We start from the raw sequence: 24,970 nt of genomic DNA on the forward strand, positions 1-24,970 counted from the left end.
ACATAAAACTAGATGGTTGTAGTTACTTATTTATTTGTGAAATGATATATTGAACATCTGTCTCTTGTGAAAGAAACAGATGAAAACTTAATGCTATGAAAACTTTTTTTTTTTTTTTCTGCAGAACCGGGGATTGAACTCAGATCCTTGCCTTTGCCAGTCAAGCACTTATCCTACTGAGCCATCTCCCGGCCCTGCTATGAAAACTTAATAGCAAGTTATATGTCCAACATCCAGCACAATGTCTAATTTTTATTTGTTCAATGAATGAATAAAGAAGTCATAATGTTCCTGAGATAATAAATTGGAAGATTGATTGATAGGCATTAGGATTCTCTTGTATTTCTTGAAAGTATCTAAAAGCTTTTTATTTTTTTTTTCTCATATACATTTCTCTGGGGAGAGGGCCCAGTATCTTATTTCAAATGAGTCTATGACTATCTATTTCAGCCATAACACAAAGAAAATTCAATGGCAAAGGACTTACTTGAAACACAGCACGCTACCTTGTATGTTTATGTACAGATATATGGATTGTGTAAAGGTCTATAATTTCCAAAAGCAGAGACAGAAATTTCTCAATGAATTTGTAGAACCTGACAGCTTCCTACTGCTCCTGAAGAACTGATCATTCCTGTGATCACTGGGATCCAGCATTAGCTGCTTGTGTTCACCTGTTTCTTGGCAGCAACATTCATCAGACAGGCCAAGGGGGGGAAAAACCCAAAAACTGTAATTCCCTTCTTTCACTTGTTTCGGATGTTGCCATCCTTTTATGTAGGAAGTTCCTTTTAATAACAAACTTCCCAGTTAACAAAAGCAATTTGATCAAACAACCCTGGGATGTGTCTTCCCTCATTCTGTACCCTGAGAACAGATCCAGACTAATCAGGCTAAAGAGTCCTCCAGGTACTGGCACATTCAAGGTGGAGGGAGGCTCAGGATAAGCTTACACAAGCTAAAAGGTCCTTAGGTATTAAATCTTTTCTCTTGATCTTAGTTCCAAAAATATTTTCCTCCAACAAATTTCTTCCCTCATTTCTAAGGGAAGACCTCAACGGTAAATAAGCCACAACAAAGTTTTGAGATAGCATTAATTTTCAGTTACTCATACTACCAGAGGAAAGCAAGAATGCAGATAATTCAAAGCCAAAGGCTCTGTCCATTTAGCTTAGTAGTGCATTGTTTCAAGGGGCTTTCTAGCAGACTTACCTCTCTACTTACATTTGTCTTTGCTGCTTATTAAAATGAATTTGCCTTAGGACCATGTTGGATGGGTGACCTGAAGACGCACAGAATTTGTGTGACTCATCAGAGGAAATGCACAAGGCATACAGATAATTGAACTCCATTAGATTTAAGTTCACATTCTTTATCACCTGTGATCAATTGTTTTGCTCCTCTGTGACAAAAATGAGCCAGAGATGATACACAATTATAGAACACTAGTTTGGAGAGTATGAGTCTTTACGTTTAGATGAAGATTCAAGACTGAGCGGTAGCCAAAGCTAGTAACACAATCAATGTGGGTACTTTCCCTGCCTGGCTTCCCAACCATCTTTTCTGTAGCCAGATTGATCTTACTGGGAAAAATCTCATGATATTCATCTTTTCCTAACATGCTCTAGCTCTCTGTGTTAGTTATTAAGACTGTCCAAAACTTTTCTTCTCTCTCCTCATCAACACACTTCCAGTCATTTGGCGTTAGATGTGGTAGTGTGATTGGCTTTGGTCAATGAAATGTACAGGAAACTTGGCCAGTGAAATGACAGTGTCATTTCTAGGTGGAAGGTTTCAAAGCTAACATGTGCTTGGCTCCATTGTCTATCTGGGAAATCAATTGGCAGGATCTAAAATAATGGTTATTCCATCAACCCTGGTCCCTGGTGACTATAATGCCCTGAGTGATGAGTGTGTGCCAGGAACAATAAACCAACCTTCTTGATTATAACTGCTGAGATTTAAGGTCCTCAGCTTACCTCTCAGCTCTTAGCATAGGTTCTCTGTCATTGCACTATCAAGGCACATCATGATTTTTCTCTCTTCAACTTAGACACTAAGCAACTTTAGGCTGCATCATTTCTTCTTTAGTGTTTTAGGTTGAGTACATATTTAAAGCAAGTGGGTAGAAATTAAAATTATCTTCCTTTCTTATCTCTGCAATCCTCTGGCTTTGTGTTTTTCTAATACTTGCCCTATTCCCAGCATCACTACTTCAATGACAAGATGTCTTTTATTTTTCAGATCTATGGGAATGATGGAGCTATTCCTCTGGACCAATAGTGTACAAGAAGGAAAAGCAGAGGGGAACAGAGAGGTATATCAAAACACACTTAGGGTATAATCATTTGGGATTCAATGGGTTTAACGAGCAGACAGAATTTCAAAATAAAGCTTAAGGGTAGCCAGGTGGAACAAATAGTAAGCTAAGTATCAGGTTGGGGGGGGGGAGTCACATGTATCATGTGACCTGTATCTCTACATCCTCATCAGGATCATAATACCAGCATGCACTGACAACTTACCATGTGCTAGGCATAGTTCCAAAGCCTTGACTATTGCATAACTCACTCAATCTTCAAAACACCTTATAAGATAGTTATTATTATTTATATTTTATAGATGAAGGAACTGAAGCTCAGAGAGGTTAGTTCCCTCAGGTCACAGAACTGGTAAATGGCCTTCTCTGACTTCAGCATCATCAGCACTTGACTTCAGTTTCCATTTTTGGAGCTCATTAGCTCCCGAGTCGCACACCCCAACCCCATGAGCCATGAGATTCCTTCCCTTCAAATTGCTATCCCAAGACCAACACAGAGCAATTCTACTCCCTTCTCTCCAAAGCAGCCCTTCTAATACTTGGAGGTAGTAATCATGTGTTTCATGGGGTTTCCTCTTCACACTATAAACACCCCAGTTCATTGTACAGTTCCTAGTGTGCCACAGCTTGATGCCCTTCAATTTCCCAGCTTTGTGACTCATATTCTAGAGATCAAAAAAAGTCAGTGGAATGGAACTTCTAGTTCTTCTCTCAGCTAATGCCTCCTACCACACCAAGTACATTCCTTTCACCGTCTAAAGTAGGGTCTATAATTTGCTTCAGGAACAGCAGGATAGTTGTGTGCCCTGTACTCAACCCGCATCTGAAAAATGGACCTCTAAGAGATCTGTGTATTCCAAGCTTCTCATTCTTTTTTCTTTTTTGATGGGAGAAGGGATGAATCCAGGGACCTTGTACTGAGCTATATCTTCAAACCTTTTTGGCTAAGTTGCCTGGCTGTACTCAAACTTGTGATCCTCCTGGAGTGTTGGTATTACAGGCATGTGCTTCCATGCTTACTCAGTCTGCCCCTCCTCATTCTTGGCATACAGGCAGGTTGAGAACAGATCCTTTACTTACCATGGAGTTCATGGCGAAGTGATTGTGCTGTGTCTGGAGGTCTAGGGCATGCTGGTAGCTGACTCCAATCTCGGTGTGGCTCTGGAGAAATAATTCCTTGTTGTGGCTTATCCAGTCAAACATCTAGAAGGAACAAGAAGGAATAATGATCAGAAGAGTCATGGGTCTGACAAAACAAAACATTCAGAACTACTGAAAAAAAATCTCTCTCTGGTACTCAGTGAAAATCTGTCATCATTCTCAGAGCTAGGATAGGTCATGGTCTGATTTCTCAAGAGACCTCTCATTTCTAGCATAAAAAGCTATCAGCAGCTCCTCAGTCCTCCAAAGAGCCAAAGTAAAAAGGAGAAAATGTATGACAGAATTAGGGAGATGAAAGAGGAAGCTGTTTAGTATCTGGAGCTTCTGCCCTTTGTAAAAATCTTTAAATATCCTGAAAAAAACCATCATGCTTGCTTTAGGGACAGGTAGTCAGGGCAAGCAGGAAAGCCTAAGCCATTTTCTACTGCACTTGTATTAGAGAGACTAACTCAAAGGAAGCAACATGAATATCCTTATATGCCCATGCCCAATATGAATACTACCCAACGACACACAGTAGTACACTGACACTATCAACATCTAACTCTATTTCCTTACATTTCCAGGTTCATACTACAACCCACTGGGTACCAGAGGAGGGGGATTTGAATAGAGAGTACTTCTCGGGGCTGGCACACTGAACACTAAGCCATTTCTTTTTCATAACTTTAAAAGTGGTTTTCATTTAGGTATATGCTCCTCCTCTAGGCATCCTCCATACTCCAAGGAGAGCTGACCAGAACCCCAATTCCAGGATGTTCTTAGCTCTTTAGGACATCAGGCCTAAGCCAATCAGTGTATATCATTTACTAACCACTGGGGTGGTTTCAGAAATAAAAATGTGATCTGATTGAGTACAATAAAATGTTAGGGATATTTGTTGGAAACTCTTGGAAAAAGAAAACCTTAGTTCTTTAGATGTGGCTTTTCTCCCTCTAATATTGTCCTATGTATCCCTGTCCTCATACCCCTGTAGTCATTCTGCTGGAAGCCCAGGAATAAAGCCAATGAGAGAGAAAGGGTGGAGCTAAGGCAACTGCAGGGAAACAGGCAGACCCAGCCTACGTCTTGCAGGAGTTCCACCTTGTTTCTGGATTTCTTGAGAATCTCAGTCAAGAAATCTTTTGTATTATTCAAAGCCAGTGTAAGTTGGATTTTGTGTAGCTTTCTGCCCCTGAGCAGTCAAGTGGTACCCTCAGGAAAGGTCTGAAAAATATACCTGGGTAAGAGGACTGCTCTTCTTGGTGCTGGAGCTCCACTGATTGGGAAAAGACAAAGGCTACTGGATGGCTGCAGAGCAGAGTAAGGAGGAGCTGAGCACAAGAACAGCCTCAGAGATGACCAAGATTGTATCAGCTTTCCTGGAAGCAAAATTGTTCCACATCCCATGACTTCCCTTTACACAGAAGAGTAAACTCACTTTTTCAGTTATATCCAATCAACGTTTACAGGACACCTGCTACATGTCAGGTACTGTCCCAGGTGATAAAAGGCAAAAATTATTAAGATGTAGTCCTTGAGAGTAAATGGCTTAAAGGCCAATGGAGGGCACTGGCATGCAGACAGGTGAGATTTCAGTACAACCTGGAATACACACAATTAAATCACAATTTTGAAAAATCTAGAGATACAACAGAGGCAAATAATAGCCTACTGAGGAAGTGACCCTTTAGCTACCCTTTTGGGAGTAGGGAAGGAGAAACAGAGCCAGGTTAAGGCCAGTGGAACTCATGTTCCAGACAAATGAGGTGAGCATAGGACAAATCTGAGAAGCAGCCCATCAGGTGGCAGGCACTGAAAAGCACCTCAGCTATGTTTCTGGAGCTTATCTGTAGTTGGAAAGCAGGTGGGTTGCACTGATCATGAAGGGCCCTGAATGTAGGTTTTGGGAATGTGCACATAGTAGCAAGCTGTTGGTAGAGGGTTCTAAACTGAACAGTGAAGTGTGAAGGAGCCCTTATAGCAATATGGGCAGAAAATGTAGTATGGGCTTTCACAGGTATGGGCTGTTGGAAGCAAAGAGCTGAATCAGCTAGGAAGGTACTACCTACTCCTGATGTGGCTGAGAACCTTCCAGCCCCAACTAGGGAGTGGCAGTGGAGCCTGACAGTGGGCTGATTTGAGGGCTATTAGGGGAAGGATGGAAGACCAACAATGTTAAGGAAGGGGAGAGTAAGAAGAGGTAGGTTCTGACATGCACCCTGCTCCTTGAAATTAAAGGTGCCATCACAGGGACAATCTAGAGACAAGCATAAGAAGATGGGGTAGGATAGGGGAGAAGTAAATAATGGGCTTCATTTCCCAATGGAAACGGGTTCCATTTCCTTTAAAATGTGTTTGAAAGACTTATGAGAGTTTCAAGTAAACATATCCTGTAGGAAGATTTATGTGTCTGGAGATAGAGATAGAGATAGAGACAGAGACAGAGACAGAGACAGAGATAGAGAGAGACAGAGAGAGAGAGAGAGAGAGAGAGAGAGAGAGAGACAGAGACAGCATGAGCTATAACTACTCATATCTAAGTACAAAAGCAAGCACGCATGGTTTGGAGATTATTCTACTAGTTAATTACTCAAGTCATTTTTATCTACCTGCAGTGACAGTAATGAAGGGATAAAGGTATTACTTTCCACCTGCCATTGTCAGAGGATTTGTTTTAGGCTGGGGCTTCTGTAGAAGCTGGGTCAGTATCCATGTGGTAACTAGCATTCTGTCTCCACCAGCCACAGCCAGCCCCTCATCACAATGGTCAGGCTTTTTTCTCTACTTCAATTATTATGAAGGCCAAGGGGGAAAAGAATATAGGTATACCAAGAGTTTAGATGATTCTCATTCTGTAATTTTTTATTTTAAAATTGTGCCTTCTAAACCCATTTTAAAATAATCTGTCATCTCTTTTCCTTACTGACAAAAGAATAAAGTTAATGAAAATCTGAAAAGCCTTAAGTTGTTGGAACTTGTGATGAAAAGTACTCACTCCATATACTTCCTTGAGTTTCTCAGCAGCCCAAAGTGACCTCCTGAATATTTTATGCTAAATGACTAGTTAGATATGCAAATAAACAGTTGAGTAACATGCTAGCACCAGAATGACTAGATTGCTGAGCACCAGCATGACTAGATTGCTGGGCACTGGGTTCCTGGTGGATGGCAGAGCAAGGGACTCTGGACATGGGCCAAGCAGAGTGGAAACCAAAGCAAAGATGAATTAAAAAACGGGTGAGAGTGGAGAATGCTGCAGAGCTATGCATCTCATTGAACCGCTGCCATTCAGCAGTCTGCATCTGCGCCATTCCACGTTATGCTATGTTCTGCATTTGGAGCACAGAAGCTGCTTGCTGGCAGGCAAGACAGTCTGACAAAATTCAGCTTGTTCTGTAGGTAATGCTCCAACAAGAAAAAGCAGAGAGGAAAAGACCTTCGTTGGTAGGTAAGAGGAAAGAAAATCATCATTACAAACTCAGTCTTGGCAACTTAGTGACACAGACACTGTTTCAAGATAAAATATATAGGGGGCCAGGGAGATGGCTCAGTAGAATATGTGCTTCCCTGGCAAGCATGAGAGCCTGAGTTCAATCCCCGGTTAAAAAAAAAAAAAAAAATAAAATATATAGGGCTGGGGAGATGGCTCAGTAGAATAAGCACTTCATTGGCAAGTGCAAGGGCCTGAGTTCAATCCCTTGTTCTGCCAAAAATAAAATAAAATACAAAACACTGAGAATGTAGCTTAGTGTAAAGCCCATAGGTTCAATCCCTAGTACCAAAAAAGTATACTCATTGCTATAACTTACATTTCCAACATTCTGAATGAAAGATTATCAGTGAGAAAACTAGTATTTGACAGCCACAGAAAATCAATAGTTTAATCTCTGACCTATCATTTACTAGGTGCTCTTGAATTCAGAATGTCCACTGGCATTCAGTATCCCACTGCACCCTCAAAATAGCCCCACACAAATGTTAGCATCAGGTTCCCTTCACAGATTAGGAAAAAGGTTCAGAAGAAGGAAGCCAAACCTAGAATTCACTCATTGTTACCCAGGGCTATATTTACTGCCTGCAAAAAGGTAGTGAAATTGGAAAACTGTCTTGCTTTCTACTCTCATGGTTGTCAGACCTCCTCTGCTTGGGGGCCATGAGCCAGGTACCCTCCAAAGGGAACTGGAGTGCTCCAGCTCAGGAAAGATACTGTTCCTCCCTCACGGCCACTTACTCATCAATACCCAGTAGTTGCTACCTCTGCTGCTACCCCATCAGGAAGGAATATGGATGCCTGGGGACAGGTAATTCAAACAGTTCCACTTCTTTCATTCATAAATAATGAATGAATGAATGAGCCAGACAGTGGGCTGTAGGCTATTGGGCTGCTAATGCCCAGAGAGGTGGACCCTTTCTAAGCTCTCTCAAGCTAAGACAGTTTATAAGTTGATCTATCTGAATTTGGCTCTATGGAAGACACCTGAATTATACTGACCCAGAGCCATAAAGAGTAAAGAAAAAAAATTCAGAGTTTTTGACAGCTCTCTCTCTCTCTCTCTCTCTCTCTCTCTCTCTCTCTCTCTCAGCTATAAATGCTAAACTTAAGAAAATGTAATATAATGAAAAAATCCCCTCAAGAGGAAAGTTCATGTCTGAATAATGAAATTGCATTTCTTTGTCTGAAACTAACATAGTTTTGTCTCATTAAGAAGATGGATTTGTGTGCTCCTTGACATTTTTTAAACCAAACTAAGCAACTTCTATGTGCCCCTTAAAATTTAGTAAAAATATACAAATCTGATTCTTACTAAATAATGTTAAAGGAATTTATTTAAAGGAAAATAATCAGAAACCTTTTTCTAGTAAAGATGTGGATAGCAAAGAGGTTATTGTTCCCGCTTTAATCAAGCAAAAACTATTTCATAGAACAAAGATATTAAGTAAAGACCTTGTGCTTATTTCCTTCACTTGCCAAATTTAGTAATAGCATCTGATTAGATTTTAAAATTGCAAACCATTCTACTGTCTATTGTTAGTATTTTCCATTCTCTAATTATAGATTATATTGGAATTAAAGATGCTTATGTTCAGCTTTGATGAACTGGTGTAAGGACAGAAGATAACTGGTACAGTTCCTCTGCCTAACTATGTACATCCCTGTATCAGTAGCCTACACCCTGTTTGGCCCCTGCAGTGATAAGCCATAAAATCTCATAGCCTGTACAGATCTGACATTGCCTTGCAGGAGAACCGTGCTGTATCTGGGAATCAAGGTGTCCACTCAATTTTACAATAACATGTTATGCATGGTAAGATAAGAAGAACAGAGAACTCAAATCAGCACAGTCTGTAGCATAAACTTTGACAAGTGTTCTCATCAGTCCAAACCTCAGTTCCCTCTCTGTAAATGGGGGTATTTAGACGTTAGGGCACAAGAGAGATTCAAATAAAATAATGGATAGGAAAATGCTGTGCTAAGTGCTACCTATATGGTTAATTTTTAAATCTACATAAGGAACATATTCTATTGGACATATTGCCCAAATGTTTTCATTTAGAACACAAAATAGATGAAAGGTCTGGTTATAAAGTAGTAGGAAGTTCATACTAAAAACTCATGATGGGCTCTTGTATACAGACACATCCAGAGCCCACACAGGGAAACCACAGACACAGTCTAGAAGTACACATAGTGGCCCCATGGATGTCTTGGCTAACAAGACTCAGAGACAGGAACACTACGCACTCAGGTTCTTCCAAAGGGCTCTGGAGTCTTTCTGCTGTTCTCAGGTGGCCTGACTATGAAGCACGGATGTTAATTAAAAACCTTATGTCTTGTAAGATCTCACTGCCTTTTGCCTTGCCTCCAAACTCTGCCTTCCCTAGCCTCTTTGCCTCATTCTTAATATGTTGCTGGGAAAAACCCTGTCCCTTTGGCTCTTAACCAGTTTTTCACTGAGGAGAGATGCCTATTAAAACACAGTGTTTTTTGTTTTTTGGGGTTTTTTTTGTTTTGTTTTTTGTTTGTTTTTGTAATCTCTCCTGGAATTAGTTCATCCTGGACATAGAAACAGCTCAGTAAGCCTTTTCCTAGCATAATCTAGGGATGGAATCCTAAAATGAGATGACAGAGGGGTTCTGCAAAAAGAGAGTCCCTCAAAATTGTAGGGGAAATCCAAAGGCACATTCCCCTAACTTTATAATTCTGCTTTCACAGAAACTCTGATTGACCTGGGAGCATATATTCTTGTGCAAAGGAAGCACATGGGCTTCATGTGTGTGTTCTTGCCTAAAATCCTTTAGATCTTTCAATCAGGTTTTGGTTATTTACTCTCTTAAACTAGCTTTCCTGCTTTTCCAAAACAAGGCAAAAAGAGAAAAAAATAAGGATCTCAAAATGGGTACTTTGTTTCCAAGAATTCCTTGCTGTGAGGAGTTAACACTCCACTTCCTCTATATCTTGCAAGCTATCAGAGATTCCAGGATATAAAAAGATCATAGTTGCACTGGTGTCTATGGACGGAGAGGTGACTGGAGTATGGGCTTTTAGGCTGCAAGTATAATAAATACCTACTGAAAGTGAAAAAGTGCTCTGGTCTCTGCCTGTTTTCCTTTCTGCTTTTGGCAGTTAGATAGCATACTTTCATATACTGTATAAAAAAGAAACTGCTTGTCATAAGCCCAGCCTGCTCCAGGGAGGATAACTCAGCTTGTTTACCTGCAGAACACCATCACTGTATGCTGAGTAATCAGTCATGATGACAGAACTTCACCAAGGAGGCTGTGTCTCTGATTTGTAGACATACTGTAAATTCCATAGCACATCTCTTTCACCTTCCACACCAAAATTCCTTAAATCTCAACTCCTAGGTCCAAAAAACTTCTGTATTTCTCATACACTAGAACAGTCCCTATTTCCCTAAAACACTGTCAAGTGTACCACTGTGAGGAGTTGTCAATAATCCTTCCCCTTCTTTATGGTAATCTAACCTTCATTTAACATCCAAGTGCTCAATCCCCAGCACCACATACTGCACCAGCCCCACCCTTAGGTGTGCTGAGCAGTCCATTGAGTCCAGGCGCGGTGGTGCACACCTGTAATCCCAGCACCAGGGAAGCTGAAAACAGGAGGATCACTATGAATCTGAGCTGTATAGTGAGACCCTGTACCAAATACATTAATATATATATATATAAAATCCAAGTGCTGTGCCAATATATTACCAAATCATAATAAAATGGCAAAAACACCCTTAGTCAAGAATTGTAACTGTATTGGGAAGAACTATAAATATCTGATGGGGACACCATTTCTTGGGCTTCCCTGGGTATGGTGACTTTTGTAACCAGCAGGTTCTTTGCAGGAGCCCAGAAAGCTATAGTGACAGAGTTGTTACAAGACATTCTGGCTCCCATTCAGTTCTACACTTTTAAGTTTCTAAGTTTTACAGTTTTTCTACAGTTTTAACCCATGGCAGCTCCTGCAGTTGCCCAATGTAGGACTGTTCCTTTGGAGCCGAGCTGAACCAGTAGGCTGGAATGTTGCTCTGCTGCATATTATGGTTCCCATCACATACTGTTCTCAGCGTATCAGTGCCAAAGGCAGCCAATGGTAGGTTTGTAAGTCTAACATGTAGTAGACACTAGGAAGACCCCTGGTAGGTTTTGACCTTATTTTCAGAGCCAAATTATATTGACAACAGTACTGTATTCTCTGTCTTCCCTCTCTCCATTCTCAGTTTCAATTTCACTCCGTGACAGCAATAATAATGGTAACACAATAATCACAGCAGCTAATATTTGTTAAATGCTCACTAGCACAGTATACAAATGTTCTAAGCAATATATATACATACATATATATGTATGTATATATGTATTTTTTTCATGGTAGTCATCCAAATAAGCTCATAGTTACCTCCCCAATATTAACCTCTACTATCATTAACTCCATTTTACAAATTAGAAAAATAAACCTCAGGCAGGTTAATTAACTTGCTCATAAGCACACAGCTGATAAGCCAACCTGAGATTCAAACCTAGAAGGTTCAGTTCCAGTTTCAGATGCCCTTAACCTTTGTGATATACCTTCCAGTGAACTTGGGGCTTCATTGTCTCTTTGTCATTGTACACTTTCAGAAGTGTTACTATGTGCCTACTGCCCTTGTTTCTCCTACATAAATTTCCTTTTCTAGCCTTCAATATGATCTGCTTTAGCTCCTCCTTGAATCTGGACCCACATTGGAATACAGCCATCTACTAGTTCCTGGGTTCTTTCTGCCACCAGTTAGCTCTCATCTCAGAGATGCCATCTTTCCCAAAACTCCACCCTCAATGCACCTCTGAGATGGACCATTTCAGTGGCTGGTCAATTGTCTGCAGACAGGCTGAGCTTTTCTTTGCTTCTGACTATCTCCATCCAACAGCAAATGCTCCCAAAGTAACCAGAGCTTTTTATACTTGAATCCTCTTCCTTGATATCTTATTTTTCATCTCCTCACAAGAAAAACTATAGGAACATCCTAATTCTGAAAGTTCCACAATCCCCCAACTCTATAATGACTGGTCTAGACTTACCTCCCACTTTCCTGGCTTCCCCTTCATGGCTTCCTCTTGGATCTTTCACATCCTACCAACAACAGGCCCTCAGGCTTCTATCCTTCCTTCATCAGACTTTGTACATGTGAAAATTCATACAGGCTCAAAACTTCTACAACACTAATAGTATTTCCTATTTCATGAGCCCAAACTCTATGCCTACCACCACAACAGTTTAATCTTACACAGTCCTTATAACAATGCTACAATGTTAATTACATTTTTTGTTCTTTTTATTTTAAAGAGAATGAAACATTTTTTAAGAACATTAAAAATGATACAGAAGGATGGGGAAATAGCTCAGTGTTCTATGTGCCTGCTTGGCAAGTAAAAGGACCTAGGTTCAATCCCTGGTATCAAATGCCATGCCAGTCCTGTGCCACGTTGGCCATCAAAATAGGACATGGTGGTACAAGCCTGTAATCCCAGCGCTGGGGAGGCTGAGACAGGTGGATCACTATAGCGAGACCCTTTATCAAATTTTATATATATATGACATAGAATTTCAAAACAAGATGATAGTAAATCAATGTTTTATATTGCACATTGTTATTTTCAAAATAGCAAATAGTTCAGACTACCAGATGTGGGCATGCAAAATACATTTTAAATATTAAGTATTAACTGTTCAATAGTCTATTTTAAACATAGTAAACATGCACCACGGCTGGTCACCTGTGTCTAAAGGTGTTGAATTCAAGGATTTGCCAATTACAAATTGAAAATATATATTTTTTTGATTTGGTCTGTACTAATCACGTACAGACTTTTTCACCATTATTCTCTAAACAATGCAGTATAACTTTTTTTTTATAGAACTTGTATTAGGTATTTGAAGTACTCTAGAGATGGTTCAAAGCACTCAGGAGGGTATCTATAGATTGAATGCAGATATCGTGTCATTTTATTTAAGGAGTCAGAGCATCGTCATGTCGTGATACCCTCAGGAGTTCCTGAAATCAATCTGCCATGGAACACTGTGATGAATGTAGTAAGAGGTGAGGCTAATTTCCTAAGATCACAATTTGTAAGCAGTGAAGATAAATTTAGAATGTAAAGTCCATTTGAACCTATAACTCATGAAATTTCCTGTTTCAGGAGGCTTTCAAACACAACTTCCCAGATGTTTGATAAGAATACATACGAGCCCTGACAGTGAATTTTATAAACATGATCTCCATCCTCTAATAGTCCTATGAGGAAACAGATGACATCACCACCCCTTTTTCTGATTAAAAACCAGATTCAGTAGGATTAAATGATTTAGTCAAGGTAACCTCACTCAAAGACGAAAATAAAGTTTAATATTGAAACTAAATATTAAAAAAAGCTTTGCTAACCCTGTCCTTTTAAACCACTATTAAATCATGTCCCAAATACACACTGAGATCTGACTTTCTAGTCACATGTTGCCTATAGATTCCTTACTAACTCATGCATCTGTGGACTCTACATGAACATCCTAGTGTTCCACCAACACCTCAACATTGCACGTCTTTTCCATTCAAACTATGACCAACTTCCAATTTCCCATATCTTCATCACGTGTCTCAGAGATGAGCTGATCTCCTACTTTCTTTAAAGCAATAACTCTGGATAATGTCATTTACCATCGAATGTTACAGCTCCTCCTACCTAGATTACTGACTTACTGGCCTCCCCGAGTCCACTCTGCCCCAAGCATTATTAGGGTCCCAGAGAAAAGGATAGAGAAAATGCAACATGATAGGCACTAGAAAATTTTTAAAAGAGTACATGGTATGGGATATTTGTTGCCCCAAAACAATTTCACCCCAAACGATTTGTTCAAATTAATCATGTTAATTTTGTTCCCCTTATAATGTGGTTCAGGAATGGGCAGGTCTTAGCAAGTATGAACCAATGAAATTAAGGGAAGGTTTGTTTCAGGCTTCTGAGAAAAAGGCCAGTGTCTATCTGTCTCTCTCCTACTCTCCTTCTTTTTCTTCATTTTCCAATACTTCCCTCACTGAGGAAAACGATGTAGCTTGTTGTTCTGTTATTGCTGGCTGCTGTCTCACAGCTATGAAGGAAACCCTGGGACAAAACTCTCAGCAGAACATGGAAAGATCCTAAGTTTCTGATGACTGGCTTTCACTGACTAATCAGTCTTGAAGCTCACACTGTCTCTGAATGTTCACTTTAAATTGTGAAATAATGCTTCTTTGAAATTTAAGCCAGTCTCCTTTAAGTTTTCTGGTTTCTGCAGCCCATCACATCTTCACACAACCAGCCATGTATTCATGATGGTTAGTATATTTCATTCACTTTTTGCTCACTCCCTGTATTTGAAACCCTGAATTAGAAACTGGTGACAAAAGACCAAGGTCACAGTCTACTAGGGAGACAAAAACACTTATATTCTGTTAATTTTAACAAGATGTGAAAATCTCTGTAAGAGGTGTGTATACTATACGCTGATAGCAGAAAAGTCTTTAGTCTGACTTGGTGGGGGGGGGGATTGGGAAAAACACGGAGAGCTTCCAGGAGGAGCAGTACCCAAACAATACTTGAGACACAACAGGATCCAGTTAGATGAAGATATGTTTAGAAAGCACATATTGGGCTGGGGAAATGGCTCAGTAGAATAAGCACTTCCCTGGCAAGCACAAGTACCTGAGTTCAATCCCCAGTTCTGCCAAAAAAAAGAGAAAAAAAAGAAAGAAAGCACATATTAAAGAAAGGAAATTATTTTCGCAAGGTCTGGGAACATAAAATAACAGAATGAAGGGATTGAAAGAGATAGGAAAAGGTCTGGTCATAAAAGGGAAAACGATGAAAGGCCAGGAATGGCCACTGAAGAGGAGGATATGGTCCAATTTGCTTTAATCCTGAACTAGTTGTCTATACACATGCATGCATACACAGACATGCTTCTCCCTGCAAAGGGGAGAGTAAGCCAGCCCTGACTCAGAAAAAAGATCAACTAGCACATTGCAGACTACTCCTCCACTGACAATCTAATCACACTTACCCATTTCTCCCCTAACCCTCTACTTCTTAATGAAACCTGCAATGTCTGGTGCAAAGAGGATAACACTGATAAAATATGAAAGGCATGAGCACAGTGTGTGATGTAGAGCAGATACAGAATTCAGGGTCGATCCTTCCCATCCTTAGGTTCAGACAGGATAAACTGGCAGTCAGGAAAAGTAGCTACTCTTTGATTAGAGAAACCAGGCTGCGAAACTTCATGCCAAAATCACATCCTGTTCTTGAAAGATGAACCACAGCCCAGTTCTTCCTAGAGAAGCATGTGTTCCTACTAAGCCTTAAAAGTACCCTCTCCTCATTCCTGCCTCTCTCATCCTAAGGGATGTGATAAAACGTCTCATGAAGTCCATTAGTAATATAAATATTTTCATGCTTTAACTAAGGAGTTTTATTTTCTGCATTTTTTTCCAGTCTGTTTCTCTGCATGAACTACTACTACAGTGCTGTAGTCCCCTACAGCACTGGCAAGATGTACACAATCCTGTGGAAGGAATGATCATATAGGAGCCAGCAAATCAAGCAGACGAGAAGCAGGATCGACTGAGCCAGGAGTCAACCAGTGCAACCCTGAGGTATTGATTCTCAATGGTCAAATTCCTTCTATTGAAACCACAAATGCTGATAAAATATTTTCAAGAACAGAGAGAGGGAATGCATTTCACTCACTTTTAAAAATGTAAAATTGAAGTGGCCAAATCTTAATTAATCTAAACTAAAAAAATAATGCCCAATTTTATCCCACAGTTAAATTCAGGCATCCGCTGAGATCTGGTTATTGGCAGGTTAATTTAGATGAACTAATGGTTGCTCCTGGCATACAGGAGATACTCAATAAATAGGAACTATTGTTGTTACTGCAAAAACAACATGTCAGTTGGATGTCCTCATCCAGTCCTCCTACACATCCTAAAATGGACTGTGCCAATCACTCGCACATCTGGAAAGAAGGCTCCATGTGGGCTGAGAAGGAAGCAGCACTCCCTTTGAGGACGCCCTTCTGGGGAAGAAAGCCATGCTGTGCTGGAGGCATCTGTGTTACATGGACCTGACCTTGCAGAGCTGAGGAAGAGTTGAGACCCTGACCCCTTTTCTCTCTCCAGTGTGGTAAGTGAGGCTCAGGCACATGCATGTGGACATGCTTGGTTTTGGTTCTGGTTTCCAGATGCCACCTGTCAAAGTACATCATGCAGAACTCAGAAAACTTATTGAATGAAGAGGTCAGTCACTCCTGATAACTGTCTGTTCCTTTAATAGTCTTACTTACTGCTCTAAGGTAAAGTGCTGTGTTTAAATACTGCCTATTGTCCTAAGGGCAGGGCAGAAATGTAACAAAACAACCATATAACACAAGGTGACATTTCTTTGTAATCTTCATTATCACTTCAAAAGAAATTTCATTTGGATTTTCAGTTGGTTATTCAGTCTTCTTCTGAAATGTCTTGCAGATTTGTTTCCACTCCTGTACTGCTCCATCACCCTAACATGAAAGCCTGCCTTGGCATTATCTTCACTTCACTTCCTTCTGATATCTGGTTGGCCACTTGGTCCCATTTTCTTTTCTTTGAAACATTTCCAGGTTTGTCCTTTCCTTCTGTATTCATACTACTACCTCCCCTGTTCCCACTGGGATTTACATGAAAGGATTGGCACTGGTTTCCTGCCTCCAAATATTCTTTGCAAAATGAAACTTGCTAAAAGCGCAATTCTGAATGGTGAGGACATTACAAAAGCATCCCCTGAACCACTCAGCAGTAGGTGGTGCTCTTGTGCCAGGCAGTGTGAGTGCTCAAATAGTTTGGTTCCATCAGGCAGCATAGGGAGAATGCACTGTTCCTTGGTCCAGGGAAGTTCTTACCTGACTTGGAGATGGGATGAAACAAGGTGACAGGAAGGGGCTGGAGAAGGGCAGCAGGGAGACACTGGCAGGTGAGAAGGGCATTTCCAACAGGAAAGACTGGGGAAGGCAGCACTGGAGCTGGGCTGTCTGCTGAAAGAGGGTTTTACTGGGCAGAAACACTGGAACAGGCATTCCCAGTGGGACAGGTTGATGAATAAGGCTATAAAAAGGTAGAAGAGAGAAGAGCCCACAACATGATGTCTCCAGGGATAGGAGTGGAATGCCCGTCTGGTCTTATTCCTCTTTCTAGGACTTTCTGGTTTGTACCTCTTGACACCTCAGGACAAAGCTCCCAGATTTCAAGGAAATCTCCACAGACAGGTTAAATCTCCTGAGTGGGATCAGCTAATCCAGGCAATCTGCATGAATGAAGCCAAACATCCCTTTTTTCTTTATATGAGGAAAGGACATGGCTTCTCTCACTACATACAGTCAGCAGGATATTTCTATTCCAGAAAAAGCATATTGAAGAAGGGCTAAAGATGAGCAAAAGGAGCAACACAGTAAAATTTATTTGGGAACATGGAGTGGGAGTATGGGGTAGGAAGACTCCTTGGATTCTAGACATTTGCAGATCTCCTTCATGGAATTAATATGTTTTTGCATGCCTTACTACAGGTTTTCTGACTCTACAGTTAGACCATGAAGTTTTTTGCTGTGCTTAGGCAAGATTTAGAAAGACTCATGGGGCCCAGGGATGGGACCAGAACAACAAACACCCTTCAGTTGTGCTTTTCCCTGCAGAACGGACACTATCACTAACCTAGGCACCAGAAACCTGTCAGTCCAACACATGTATACTGGAAACATGTCAACATGTTTACATGTGAGAGGTAGCCTCTTGCTCTTATATTTACGTACAAGACTCCATTTGAGTGAGAGACAATCATTCTCTAGGTAGGATATTCTTGGGATTTCTAACCTCACACATACATGCATGCATGCACATGCACGCACACACACACACACGCACATACACACACACACACACACCTCTTTTTTCTTATTTGTACAAGTGGAACCAAGAGCTGCAGACCCCCTCTTTAATCAAAGCTGAAAATATGTGCCCAACTTTACCCCAGAACTAAATTTAGGCATCCATTTATGCTTCTAATTTGAAAAACTGGTCCCAGGAAGGCCATGTTATGAAGCCTACATAAAAAACTCATGTGTCTTCACTTGGAGCAGAGAAAATGGTGAAGACCTACAAGGACCATCCCCAAGTCACTGGAGGATTGTCCTATTGGAACATGAAGAGACTGGTTTTAGGACATACTAGTGGCAGACCTGGCAGAATTAGCGAGTGAAAACTAGAGGAAGGCAGATGCTGGCCCAGCCAAAGGAGGCCTTTCCAACAAAGGGAGGTGTGTAATGGAAACATGAGAGGCCTCTAAAAAGCCTGGAAATGTTCAGCACAGTCTGAAAGAATGCAGGTCAATCAGCCAGCCTAAAAAGGAGTTCTGTCTTAGGTAAGGGACTGACTGCATCAGAACATCTAGCTTTCTGAGAAGCTCCTGGAAAAACCTAAATGGTCATCAGAACCTAGTTTTTCTCATGGTCCCCTTGTTATGTGACGGACTGCTGATTCTCTGTTATGTTCTGACTCCTGGTGACTGGTAGGGCAGGAACATTACTTTCTTTCATTCTTTCCATGGAACCTGAGCTCCAACCCCACCAGAGTGGATGACCCCACATAGCCTATACTTCGAAAAGTAGAGCCTCTGCTTACGTTCTCCTCTTCCCACACTCAATCCTGGTTGAATGTTTCCCCAATTATATTTCCATAGCAGTGATGGTATCTTTGTGAACTTACCCAAGCAATGGTGATTTGCTTGCTGGTACCCTCTGTTTCAACATCATAAAGCCTGGCTCTAGTTTGCCTTCATAATTGCCCATCCCTAGCTTGGGACTTGGCATTCATCCAGTTGGCTAATCTTCAGCAACAGTATTCTAAGATCCTGCCAGATCCTAGACACAGCTTCTGTCTCCTTTCCCACCACTAGGAGCAGATATTATGGCTAATACCTATTAGCCAGCTCCTTGTTAAGATCCCTTTGTAGTTTCTCCCGTCACATGGTCTCTACTCTGACACCATGCTCTGCTGTCACATGTTGCCACTGTTAGCTCTGGAATTGTTGTGGGTAAGGCGCCTGCCCTACCTCTCTCTACCCCATAAGACAGCACACACCTGGACCCCACTCATATATGCATGAGCCAGCTCAAGATTGTCTCTGTAAGCCCATTAAGTTCTAGGCATACTGGATACATTATGTATATTTTCTTTCCTTTTTGTTTTTCTCTCTACTTCCTAGACTGGTGTCTAAATGACATACTTTGTTTTTGCTTACACCACTTCCTGCTCTCTTGCCCATACACACTGCCTCCCACCTACTTCTCCAGCCCAATAAGCAACAAAGACTTTGATAATTAACCCAGGTTCCAAACACTGGAGTGGATGCTGTTTCAAAGCTGTCTAAATTTTGCAAGGTATCAAGAATTGCTTCAGTGTCCCTGCACTACCCATCATCCAATATCTACAGTAAGAGTAGAAGGACATGGTTGCTGGCACCTATGAAAGGACTTGACACATAGGAAACACTCAGTGATGTTTACAAATGGGTTAATAAATGAATGCTTCTCGGTTGCTGCTGTCACACACACACACACACACACACACACACACACTCACACACATGCACACAGGCACACCTCTGATCAGAGTTTATTTTCTGTGATCCATTCACAAAGACTGCATGGGCACGGAGGGGCTCTTTACACACAGCAGTTCAGGTCTCAGCACCCTCCAGTCTCATGAGAGAATTGTGAGAGGAAGCCAAACCTCCTAGGCCAGAACATATCTCCCCCTCTTTCTCTGCTGCTTTCTATACCCACACTCCTCAGGCAGGCTGCTCATCTCAGGAAACAAATGGGGCTGAAGCGCAGGCAAGGGAAGAACAGAAAGGGAAAAAGGATGTAAGAGGGAGCAAAACAGTCCTGGTGGTAACACACACACATACAGCCTGCAGAACATTGTGACCAGGATTATTTTTGGAATCTAATGTCTCTAATGTTCAAGGAGAGGAAATGAGCAAAAGTAAGTAGAGATTCCCAGGACCTGCAGGCTGGAAATAATTCAGGACACTGTGTTCTGTGTCAGGGGAGGCGGGGTACAGATATACTTCCCTACCCAGTGTACAGTCAACAAGAGGTGGAAGGGTTCAGTGATTGAGCCCGCCAAAAGACGGGGGAGGCCAGCAACAAGGGGGTACTGCAGCCTTTCAAAAAAAAGCAGGAAATTACAAACCACTCAGTAAAGGCCCTGCCTTTCTGACCTCTCTGAAGGTTAAAGCTCTCTTTGAAGCCTCCCTTCCAACACAAAATACTCAGGCAACAGAACTTGGAATGTCCCTCTGGAGCCCTGACCAGTGCTTACCCTTCATCACAGTAGAGGTGAAGATGCACATCAAGCGTGCACTATCCTCTATTCTACCCCACAGGCCCTTTGGCTACCTCTAGGTCTGTGACATTCAACTATCTTGCATGGCAAGGAGCTTTCCAAAGGAAAGCTGTGCATGAGTTTGTATGTGGATGAGGGTGAATTACTGTTGTGTGCATGCACATGTGTGCCTGTGTGTGCTAGGAAGGGGGAAGAGACTGAAGTATCCACTTTGGGACAGAGGACAAACTTGGTAGTACTGGTCACCTAACTCTATCCCATGAAAACCTCTCAACCTTGCTAGCTCAGCTTTTCCAGCTGCAAAATGATGCTCATATCCATGTTCAGCTGGTCTCCTATATCAGGTAAATGGGAGATCCAAATAAATCACTGAGTAGCTTTGAGTGGCCCTCTTCTCCGAGTCAAAGTTTTTGATGTAAAAGGAAGGGCTGTACCAGAAAATGCTAAGGTCGTGAATATGAGAACACTTCGGAAACTGGCATTCAAAGATGTATTATATATTGTAATTACTACAAAGGCACTCTACTTTGACAAATGACTGAAGTCACGCTCACTGCTGGCTACGGAGAGTAGAGGTGTGGGGAAGAGATGGTGGGCCAGCAGTCAGTCTGGGAGGCTGTGATATTTCTTGACATCTTGGACCCACTGGTTCTGGTCAGTCCAGCCAAGAAGCAGCTCTGGTTCCTGTTTTGGGCTCTGAGAGTTATCAGAACTATTTATACCTTGGAGAGAGGGCAAGAAATAGCAGTGGATATTATACGCAGTGATTGGGTATCCTAGGGATGTCCTAAAATGTTAATATGGCTAACAGGACATATGTACTTCAAAAGCATATAGACCTTAGTACAGTGACCTGCTGACTAGCATGAGATCCTTTATCCAGTGGTAACTTATATTTATTTTTTCCATGGTGATTCACATGAAAGAAACATTATTTTGTTTACATAGATTTCCATGAATCCAAAAACCATACACGTATTCCTTAGATGGATTATAGGAAGTATTTCTGGCCCTAAGTTTGTAGAGGAGCATGACAGATATGCTCTTACATATAATGCAAAGCATGTAACAAAATTCTCTGAAAAGAAGGTACATGGGAAGCAATGACTGCCTCCTCTGGGATGCAAGGAAGAATCACTATGGCTGCTTCAAGGACAGACCCTGTGTTTCCAGAGAACTGTCTCTGTGGAGGTTATCCCCTCCCCCCTCATCTCCCAACATACACTGGCTGACCTATCAGTTCAATCTAGTGCTCCTCTCTTGTTCCTTGTCTAGGTGCACTGCACAATGTTGTGACCTTAGGGCCCCCCTGAATCTACACAAAAATGTCCACCTTCTCTCAAAAATCAATTCTTAATCTTGTTCCACTGGGGACAATTGAAATGGGTTGGAACAAGTTAATGTAGAAGACAGTATCAGGGACACTATGCATGCTCTTAGCAGGCATCTGTGACTGAAGAGTGAACAAAAACCTGGACAGCACAAGGCAAAGAAAACAAGCCATGGGAAAGGGGATAGCTTTGCTGGCCAGGAAACATGCCTGGTACTTCAACATCTATCACCCTATTTTATTCTCTTAACCCACAACAGCTTGTGTTAATTTTTAAATGAAGAACAAGAACTTGAGGTTATGGTTTTATTTGCGGGGAAAAGTTTCTTACTTTTCATAATCTCCCAAAGTACAGAAAATAATCTATTTTAGAAATGTAGAGAACATAAAGAGTAACCAAGTGTAAAGTATCAAAGGGCTTTTAGTGTAGCAAGTCTCAAAGGAGGAGTGACTTAGTCACTTTCCTCATTGCTGGGACAAAATACCCAACACCTACAACTTAAAGGAGGAAAGTTTTATTTTAAATCACAGTTTGTAGAGGTTTCAGTCTATAATTAGCTGGCTGCAAGGCAGAATGGCAAGGCAGAAGGGTCTGGGTGGAGGGAAGTGGACCACATAGAAAGGTCAAGGAAGGAGATAAACCCTTCCAGGTCATACTCAAGGGGATTTGCCCCTTCTGACTAGATGCTATCTCCTTATAGCAAGGTAGCTATAAGCCCCATAATCCAATCACCTTACAAAGGCCTGCCTATGAGCGTATGAGGCTCTTGGAGGATATCTAGATATAAAGCATACCAAGGGAGAATCCGGAATTTGTTTGGGGACTTTGTCAAACTATGCTGAAGATTCTGATAGGTTTCCCAAAAGTCTATTTCTTGTCATCACTAGTATCACAGCGACCACTGTTGTGACCATGGCTAGTCATTTCACCTTTCAAAAGATGTTTTCATGAAAAGGGAGCTTTGTTAAAGTAAATAGCGCAATATGGAAATAAGTCAAAAGACACTGAGCCCATCTGTTTTTCTTTGTTCTCTTGGTATCTTAGTCACTTTTCTTGTCACTGAGACACAATGCTTACCACCTACAGCTTAAAGAAGGGAAGTTTTATTTTGGTTCATGTTTATAGTCCATTGTCAGCTGCTCCAAAGCAGGACAGAATGAGTGGTACAGCAGAGGAGAGCTGCTCATAGCATAGGATATGGGGGGGGGGTGGAGAGAGGGGAGGGAAAGGAGCAGCTGGGGAAGGAGATCAACCTGAACCCTCCTAGACTACCCCTGACCCCAATATCCCCTCTTCTGACCAGGTCAACTGTAAAGTCCTAAAGCAGGTCAACTGTAAGTCCCCATAATCCAATCATCTTCCAAAACCTCACTTCTGAGCTCATGAGGCTCCTGGGGGACATCTAGATATAAACCGTATCAGTTGACAACATAATTGAGGGTCAGAGGTTAAAGATGTGTTCAAGGTCTCACAAATGATAGGTGGAACTAAACGACAAATCTGAAACTCTGTCTCCACATCTCCATTTCCATATGGATGTGAGTGAATTTTACCATGTAATAATGAATATGCAAGAAGTATTTAAGCAGTAAGTTTTCCAAAGGAAATTTTTCCATGGGTGGTGTGAAAGGCATCTATCCACCAAGGCCACCTCCTCCGAGCAGCAAAAACAGTAAGATTCTTATTTAGGCTAGACACTTTGGTGGTGGATACAAAATAGTCACTCAGAGGTTGGGGTAAATACAACATGCTGCATAAAACAATTAAGAAACCTGATTCTAATACTAGAAGCCCAAACAGGTAGCTTTGCTTATTGTTATTCTTATGTTAGGAAGATTTTCGTATAGGAAATAGGAATATCCTCCCCTGCCTCTTTTTTTTCCCAGAAAAGCTTTGGATGAGACTGAAAATTGAGTCCCAGGTAAACATCAGTACAACCTTCTTTTTTCAGAAGAGAAACAGGCAAAGGTTTCCCAGTCACCTCTAGTTATGCCCCAAGGCTCCTCTAAGCACAATCCTTTTCTCAACCCCTTGCTATTTCATTTTTGGGTTTTTTTTTGTTTTTGGTTGGTTGTTTCTTTGTTTTGGTGGAACTGGGGGTCGAATTCAGGACCTTGTGCTTGCCAGGGAAGCACTTATTCCACTAAGCCATCTCCCCGGTCCCAGCACAATCCTTTTCTTATGAAGACTGAAAGATGGAAGGACTTCTCCTAATCAGAAAGCAGAAGCTAGGCAGTGTCAGTATTTTCTGATGCTTCTTATGGGCATCACATGTAGACAGGCATCATTCAGCCAGCCTTGATGATAAGGTTATTTCTGCAGTGTATGGAGTATTGCCATTTTGGTCTCTGGCACAGGAGGCACGAGGAAGGAAAGTGTAGGGAGGATGCTCCACTAGGCAGAATCCACCCTTCCCTTTTCTGAAGGCACATCTACAGTATCTACAGTGAGTCTACTTAGTGATCTTAAATATCACCCACAGCCTTCCCTTCACCCAGTGGAGAAGAGAACTAATGATGGAGGTCAGACACCTTTTTTATTTGGAGCCCACTGCAGCTAGGGGCAGAGGTGGATGTGAAACAAGGCTGTATAATCTATGTAGGCTAATGAGGAGTGACTCAACTTGTGTTATGTGAACATAGTGGAGGACAAGCCCATTATTTACAGACCAGAGAGCACCGGGTTGATACAATAGTGAGTCATCTTCAAATACTGTGTTACCTGATCATCTCGGAATTACCCAGTGCTCCCATATATCGCTCATTAAGGCTTTCCTGCCACTCCTTATGATGATCATAAGAGAACATCCAAAGTACAGGGTCTGTGCCTGGGGAAGTACAAGGCACATAACAGACATTTAATAAAAGAGACTTTATACAAAGGGAAATAAGAAGGCATTTAGTAGTATAGATATACCTCTTACTTTGATTGTGGTGATGGTTCCAGAGGTACATGCACGTGTCCAAATTCATCAGGATATATACCTTAATATGTGCAGCTTATTAAGAATCAATTGTACTTCAATAAATTTGCTTCAAATAAACACATAAATTAGCATTTATGTGCCTACCTCCTTTAGCAGATCATGAGCTACTCTAGGATAGAAACTTTCACTTATATGTCTTCATCCAAATGCCTTGTTTGGGCTCAGGACTGTTACTTAATATTCACTGTTAAATGAGTAGGTGGCTTGCTTTATGACGTATGAATTAAAC

General features: G+C 41.4%; 1 protein-coding gene across 11 annotated transcripts in view; it reads right to left on the reverse strand.

The window, feature by feature from the left end:
- Kalrn (kalirin RhoGEF kinase) overlaps nt 1-24,970 on the reverse strand; it is a 733,834-nt gene that overhangs the window by 433,962 nt on the left and 274,902 nt on the right. For all 11 annotated transcript variants that reach the window (XM_023702250.1, XM_023702249.1, XM_023702247.1 and 8 more), the window contains exon 6: nt 3,401-3,523. In XM_023702250.1, the coding sequence (XP_023558018.1) occupies nt 3,401-3,523 (123 nt within the window). The remainder of the gene's footprint in view (nt 1-3,400; nt 3,524-24,970) is intronic.

This window comes from Octodon degus, unplaced genomic scaffold (genome assembly GCF_000260255.1).
Source record: "Octodon degus isolate 3935 unplaced genomic scaffold, OctDeg1.0 scaffold00147, whole genome shotgun sequence".
Classification (NCBI taxonomy): domain Eukaryota; kingdom Metazoa; phylum Chordata; class Mammalia; order Rodentia; family Octodontidae; genus Octodon; species Octodon degus.